The sequence below is a fragment of the Brassica oleracea genome, chromosome C3 (assembly GCF_000695525.1).
Source record: "Brassica oleracea var. oleracea cultivar TO1000 chromosome C3, BOL, whole genome shotgun sequence".
NCBI lineage: Eukaryota > Viridiplantae > Streptophyta > Magnoliopsida > Brassicales > Brassicaceae > Brassica > Brassica oleracea.
In genome coordinates, this window is record NC_027750.1 from 34500498 (window position 1) to 34508222 (window position 7725).

Below are 7725 nucleotides of genomic sequence, written 5' to 3' on the forward strand. Positions count from 1 at the left end.
ATAAATTTGAAATATATATTTTTAAAGGTTATGTCATAAATTCCATAAATAATTTAAAAATAAATACAATATTGATATGAAAATAAAAAGTATATATTTTCATATTTCGAACTAAAGTTGCAATACAAAACATCATAACAAATAATATATATATATATATATATATAAGCACATAAATAAAACATATGTCCTAGAATAAAATAGATCAAAAGATCTACACCGAAAGTAAAGTATAACATAGTCTCATTAAAAAAATATCAACAATTGATTTACGAAATTTATTTAATTACAACAAAACTGCTAAATATCCTAACGTCAAACACTTTTAATTGAAAGTGATGACAACAGATAAGAAGAAAAACAAAAAATAATGATTCACACATAATATATAAAAACACTTCCGAGTAAAAACATATGTTCAGCTAAATATACAAACTAACTCCTAGTTTCATATAAAACACATGTGAAATCGACTTTCTCCTTATTCGTAACATTTACACCAAAAAATTCTCCTATTTTAAAATTTAATTCACTTATTTCTTTTTACAAATGAATGTTGAGACTTAAGAGTGGAAAAAGGTGGGATTGTATAAATAAGTGTTTTCTTAAAATTAACATAACTCTCTAGTGGTCATCATAAAAAAATATAGAAAAAAGTAAAAAAAAAACGCGCTAGAGAGAGCGGTCGAACCTCTGACCTTGTGGTTAACAGCCACATTCTCTAACCAACTGAGCTACTCCAGCTTGATATATATATATATATATAAAATGATTATTTAAATAAATAAAAATTAAAAATTAAAAAATTAAATATTTTTTTTATGTTTTCGAGTTATATTTTTTCAGACTCAAACTTTTAAAGCATCTTTAATAGAACTAGAGTGTTTCTCCGCGCTACACGCGGATAATTTACTTAATTTTTGTTAGGCGATGAATAATATCCTCAATTTAAAGAATGAAATTAAAAATAAAGAATCGGTCCTATGTTTTTGGGAGAATTCTGTTTTATCTCATTATGGTACTATTATTTATGTTTTTTTTAGAAAACTATTATTTATGTTTACTTTTATTAAATGGATATTTTTCGCAAATACGTAAATTATGAAGTTTCAATTAAAATCCAAAATACTATTCTATCCTTTATATAAATATAAATAATTATTTAAAGAAATAATTAAAAAAATTATATAGTTTTCGAATTATACGTTTTTAAATTCGAAATCTTTATAAAACTTTTGATTTTTTCCCAAAATTTTATGTTGCAATTCAAAAAGTCATTTTGAAACTATTTTTAAAATTTTATTTATTTTTAAAAATCCTAAACTATACAATCCAAAATCACACTCCTCAAATATAAACTCTAAGTCTATATTAGTCAACCCTAAGAATATAAGTGCTTATTTACATCTTTAAAACTAAAGGTAAATATAGTTAAATCAAACATGAAAAATGATATTAAGAGTCTGATTGTTTAAGAAATTTCTCATTTTTTTGGATACTTTAGATATATACTCTTTCACTAATCACTGTTTTGGCAGTAATATATAATCTTTTGGGATTAGTTATCAACTATTTGAAAACTGATTGACAATAATACAGAGAAATAGCAAAGCTCAAAGTAGGGTTGAGTATTTTACCCGATATCCGAACTCATATCCGAACCCATATCCGAACCTGACCCAAAAAACCCAAATAGAAATCCGAACCGAAGTAACAAAATACCGAAACTGGTATTGAATTAGGAGAAATTTGATATCCAAACATAAATAGATATCCGAAAATCACCGAACATATGTATACTTGACACTATATTTCTAATATATACATTTTGTTTAAAAATATTTATATTAATGCTGCACATAGTTTAAGATCAGATAACATACATATAATTACAGACAAAATGATTTGATACTCACTTTAAATGTATGTCAAGCTTCTTGTTTCATCCATTAACAAACATTGCATCTAAAATTTCAAAACAATAACCAAATTAGTGTATTTTAATATACATATAATTTTATCCCCAAACCTAAATCATTCTATCTATTAAAATAAAAATCAGTTAAGTTAAAGATATATTTTAAAATTTAAGAAACTTAAGCAATAAAGAATTTAGATTTTCTTCCTATCTTTTTGAATTAATTTTCTTGTTCTTGTTTCTGGTATGGCTGGAACGGTGGCATTCGAGCGCTTGATCTGATGGAAAATAACGTCCCCATGTTTTGCACGTAAAGCTACATCTTCCTCCTAAGTTCGTATTGGCTCATGAGTCATCATGAGACAGAGTGTACCCTCTTCCTCAGCCATGATCACATCAATTATAGACATAAATAGATGATTAAACTTTCTCAACATCGAGTAGATCCTTTAACCAAAAATAAGTGCCAAGTCAAATATGCAACTGGCCAAAAACATCAAAAGTTGCACTCTTTGCAATAAGAAAAACATTTCCATTAATCTTTTTGTGTTCCAAATTGATCTTCCACTTTTATAAGAGCATTCAGAAAATGAAGAAGCAAATGACTCTCATACCTAAAGAGATAAGCCACACTTTTGGCATTTTTCCAAGAAAACCTAGCAACACTTTGATCATTTACACCAAGAAAAACCACATCTACCAAATGAGACACAATAATATTTTCTTCATTTTAATCAAGAGTAAAAGTTTACTCTCATTTCCACTTTTTTCTTCCTCCATTTTCATCTTTCTATTTTTCAACATTTTACTCCATTATTACCAATCAAAGCTTATATTAATTTATATATCATGTCAGTAGTTTGGTAAATAATAAAATCTTGTTGGTTTCACAATGAGGAATTTGATGTTACAACTTTTATTTTAATTTTTAAAAAATTCTTTGTTACTGCTGCCAGAAAATATTTAGTTGACACACGTGAACAGATGGTTTCGAAGTCTCTGCTCCTATGGTTACGAACTTAAGATGGTTATTAGTTAACTTATGGTTAGTACACTCATGCTTATGTTCGTGATGAATTCACACAAGCTCGGGTGATAAACACATGTTGGTTAATAACCTTGTTCTTGTAATAAGTTTTTCTTATGGCACATGTTTCAGTTACCTGTTTGTTATAATTTTTTATTTATCATATTTAAATGTTAATTTTAGAGAATTGAATTGATATGAACTTAGAAGCCAATTCCAATGATTATTTGTAAACTGATTTGGAACATATGAGTGAAGAATAATTTTAGATGTTTCTTTGAGAGAACATATGAGAGAAGAATAGACTGTTTTGGAACATATGGGTTACGAAAGTTGTATATTGTTTTTTAACATCAACGGAATGGAGATGCTTAGGATCTGAGTAATTAATGTCTTGAGGTTGACTTGATAATCAGCTGCTAAAGTCATGCCCCAAATCACGCTTGTTAAAGATTGAATAAATATACAACTTTCAAAGATGTTTGTCCTAATGATAATCACAAATCCTATATTAGTTCCGATGCGTATTAGTAAACAAAATCATGCGTATTACTAATATGCGCATTAATAAATCGAATAAGCAAAATGGCATAAGGAAAATCATATAACGGGAAATTGTATTCAAAGAAACAGAAAGACTCCAAAACAAAAGTCTGAAAATAGAATTGGAGTGAAGGCAAAGTAATTAGGTAAACATAAAAACAAAACTCAAACTGTAGCAAAATCAATCACTGCGTAAGAGGATTGTCGAAGCTATATCAGCCATTCTTGCAGCGCTTGGCTTCAGCTGATTCAAGACTCTCAGATGCTTGCCTAACTCTGTCACCTCCAGTCTTCAGGATATCATCAGACGTCGATGGAACAGCGTGTTCTTCCAAGGCCGCTATAGGCTGTGGAGCTGCTGGTGGGAGTATCTTTGTGACAGTTATGGTTTGAGTATTCCTTGATAAATTATGATCTGAGACTTTCAGAATGAATCTATAAGTGTGCCCTATTGTATCAAGTAAAGCTTGCGGTACCGGCACGCAATGATCAGCTACTACACCCTCATTAGCCTAATGTTCAAGAAAATATATGCAAGTTCAGATAACTTGGGGCTATGTATAGGGCTAGAAAATATAAGCAAGTTCAAATAACTTAGCTTTGAAATTACCTCAAAGTAACTGGCAACTAATTCTGATGCATGCTTCCCAGTCAGCTCCTTGCCAGCATCACCAAGAATGACAAAAACTGCCTGCTCACTCTTATCGTAAACAGAAATCCTCGTGAGGTATCTGCCATGAGAGGGGATTAGCTTCTAGTGGTGGAAAAAAAAAACTAAATGAAACTATGTATACGACACTTACTGAGCAACGCCCGTAACATCACTTTTCCCACATTTCTTGTTGTTACAAATCAGAGAGTTAGGCCCTTTGACTGCCTTACTATTACACCCACCGCATGAGATATAATACCAAGCAAAACCCGGAAGAACATCATCTATAGTCGCTGTGCATTCAAACCAAGCAACCTATCATTGTGAAAATAATACAAACTCTATTAATTCACAAGCATAACACAATGAATATGAATACATAACAACTATTGTACCTTAGCAGTCTCTTGTTTGATGTAGGCGAAAAGTTCCTCTAGAGTCGCTGTCTCAGGCTTATTAACAACCTCTGCATTAATCTTATTAGCAAGATCTGAGTTGGAGCTCAGCCTATGAAAAATGTGGAAACCAAAAGAATGTCAGAACTGAAGTCACAGGAAATGCCAAGGCAGAAGTTAATGGAAAATATATCTGAATATAAAAATGCCTACCATCCAAGATAATCCCTGCTAGGCTGGACATCGTTATCCATAAACACTCAAGATGATACCATCGAAGTGAGAGCAAGGGTTCCTGTCCAGAGCACATGAATTCATTATTACCAACCAAATGCATAAGCGATGCAATAATAGGATTCAAAATGAACACATGAACACATGAACCGTCTCACTTAACAATACAAAATAAGAGACTTCATACAGTTCAGTTAAACCTACTACAGCTACGTTCTAGCCGAGGACACAACCAATTACGATAAACGATGAGAGACAATAGAATCTAAATGGCCTTACACGATATAATAATGTCTCATTTAATCCCAATAATACAGTGACTTAATCCGGTTGTTTAGTGAAATGCTAACCTCCAAGATGTTTAGGGTTTACTGTGGTGACCAACAGAACGCGTGGAGTGCTTCCATAAGATTTGAATTTCTCGCAGAAGTCAGATGCAGCCTTGTCCCATAGATAAAGCTTCATCACCGGTCCACTGCATAAGATTTAAATCATATGTTAAGCATAACACACAAAAAACGGCGTATAATATTTAGAAAAACTTACTCATGTGTCTGAACATGAACACATAGATGTCGCCTCTCTGCTATGTCGACTTCGTCGAGGACCATATGCTCAGTGATAGTCTGCCCATTCACCAACTTCATATGGCCAACATAATAAAACAATAACGTATGAATAATATTCATTGGATATGGAAATAACTTAAAGATTTAAGTACAAAGATCAACAATGCTCACCATAAAGATCAACTTTGGGGTCACAGTTGGCCTGAAACTCGTCGTAGCTATGGAATCTGAATCTATCTTCGTGAATTAGAACCGGAGGGTTATCAAGAATCGATAAGTTAGAATTCCAAGCGAATGTAACGGTGGCGCTATGATCCGTAACCCGATACTGAGCCTTGTTCTTGGAGCCAAAAAAATTCCTCAGATTATAGACAGAACCTGGTTCCAGTTCATACGTCCCAACCCGCCCAGCAGGTACAAAACCCTGAATAACAGTTCCCTATTAAACATTTGTAGTTGTCGATTAGTCGAAATCTTACAATATATCGAGCATTATTAAAGAAGGAGAAAGAGTAGTAGAAGATTCACATACGAACCTCTTCGTCGATAAGGATCATCTCCTGTCCAATGAGGGTTTTCGTGCTTGGATTTCGAGCCTCCCATAAATGAATCAGTCGAAACCTCAAATCGGCTTCAGTTGGGCTGAGTGAAACATCTCTGAAGAACATCACTTGATCGCCATGCGCGGAGGAGGGAGCGGTAGAAGCGTTTGGTTTCATCAGAATGGCAGATGAAACAGCAGACTTCCCGTTAGGTTTCATCACCATGGCGGAGGATGCGGTGGACTTCCGGTTTGGCCTTGCATGCGCGGAGGAGGCGAGGGTCATCTTGTTGGTCTTGCGGTCGCTGGAGATCGAAGAGCTTCCTTTGGGTTCCATCGTGTTGCTTGTCTGAGAAAAGCTTTTCAATTTTGATCGACATAAAAGCAAAGAGAAGAGATTTATACTTAGAAAAATGGTGAGGAAGTTGAAAAGAATCCATTGAATGAGATGAATTAAGGTTTGATTAGGGGAGTTAGTGGTGAAATCATGAGTTAAAACGGAATCGGAGAGGAGAGTAGGGGAAGATCTGGAAGTCAAAAGGGGAGATCGGCGTGTTCACCGTAACAGAAGAGAGAATGATTGAGAGAGCTTTCGAAGAAGCTCTAATAAAAAAAAAAAGAAGCCCAAAATCAATTTCGAAGAGAAGAAGCTCGAGAGAGCTAAGAAGAAGATTTAATCAAACTAATGTTGGGTTGAATTAGAAGCCCGAAATCAAATAAGAAACTCAAACCAAGACAAATGACATGTATAATTCTTGCAATATTAGTGGTTGAATTTTTGATCCAACGTGGTACACTAAGGAGGCTGCATATTGTGCTTTTAATAGAGTAAGATTATCTTACAAAAATTTCCTGTTTTATTTATACTTGGATCTTTCTTTCATGAGAGAGTAATCTTTTGCCCACCTTACAAAAATCAGTATGGTGTAAAATTTTTCTATATTTGAAACATTAAATGATTCAGGTTGATTGGATCCTCCACACAGATTTGGTCTTTCTTTTCGTGTTTTGATGGTGGTCTGAAGAGTATTTGGAACTAATTGTCAGGGATTTCTTGCTCTAAGAATTTTAAAGATAGATCCAATTTCTCTTCAGTAAGTAAATGTACATTTTATAGCAGGGAGATCCGTAGGACTAGGTATAATCTGTTTGGTTTTTGATTTTTCGGTTGTAGATATATAAAAATTGTTCGGTTATTTATGAAATTTGATTCTTATTTCAGTTTTTGGTTTGGTTGGGTAATATTAATAATATTGTGAATTGGCTAATATTCGATAAAATTTGTTCCAACTCAGATCTGGTTTTTGAATAATTCAAATAAAAAATTCAGAATTTTTTTGTAGTTTTAAGATTAAACTAGATCTCGACCCGCGCAATCGCGCGGATTTTTGTTTTCATTTATTTTTATATAAATATTTTGTTTTCAATTCTAAATTAGTATATATTATAATATATATGTGTCTATCAATTTTTAAAACATAATAAGTTTACTATATATTTTTTTTCATTGAATAGATTGTTTCAAACTTTCACATGTATTTGTATCTTCTTCTATATATATTTTTTCGGATTATTATTTCATTATTAAAATCATAACTATATATATAAAAATTAGTAAAATATTGTTTTATTTTCATATTCAAAGATATTGTAACATTTCACAAATTTAGAAAGTTTTTAAAAAATTAAAATTTTCGCTTCATAGATTTATATTATCGAGTAAATAATTAAACATTTAGTTTTTGTTTAATTTTTAAAATAAACTATATAGTTTAAAATTTGTTTTCATTGGTTTAAGGTAGTAAAAATTAATCATTGTTAGATAATATGATTTTTGTTATTTAAA

The 7725-nt window shown here is 31.8% G+C and overlaps 1 protein-coding gene and 1 non-coding gene across 2 annotated transcripts; both read right to left on the reverse strand.

Moving 5' to 3' along the window:
* Positions 1 to 670: 670 nt before the first annotated feature.
* Positions 671 to 744, reverse strand: TRNAN-GUU. The gene has a single exon. It is a non-coding gene; the product is annotated as a tRNA-Asn (tRNA).
* Positions 745 to 3638: 2894 nt separating this feature from the next.
* On the reverse strand, positions 3639 to 6549 carry LOC106332652. Its single transcript, XM_013771130.1, has 9 exons — positions 5875 to 6549; positions 5510 to 5777; positions 5316 to 5410; positions 5120 to 5244; positions 4749 to 4830; positions 4536 to 4647; positions 4292 to 4455; positions 4099 to 4219; positions 3639 to 4000 (listed from the first exon to the last, which is right to left on the reverse strand). The coding sequence occupies exons 5-9, from the start codon at positions 4787 to 4789 to the stop codon at positions 3704 to 3706; spliced, it is 735 nt and encodes a 244-aa protein (XP_013626584.1). The 5' UTR covers positions 4790 to 4830; positions 5120 to 5244; positions 5316 to 5410; positions 5510 to 5777; positions 5875 to 6549; the 3' UTR covers positions 3639 to 3703.
* Between the last annotated feature and the right edge of the window lie 1176 nt (positions 6550 to 7725).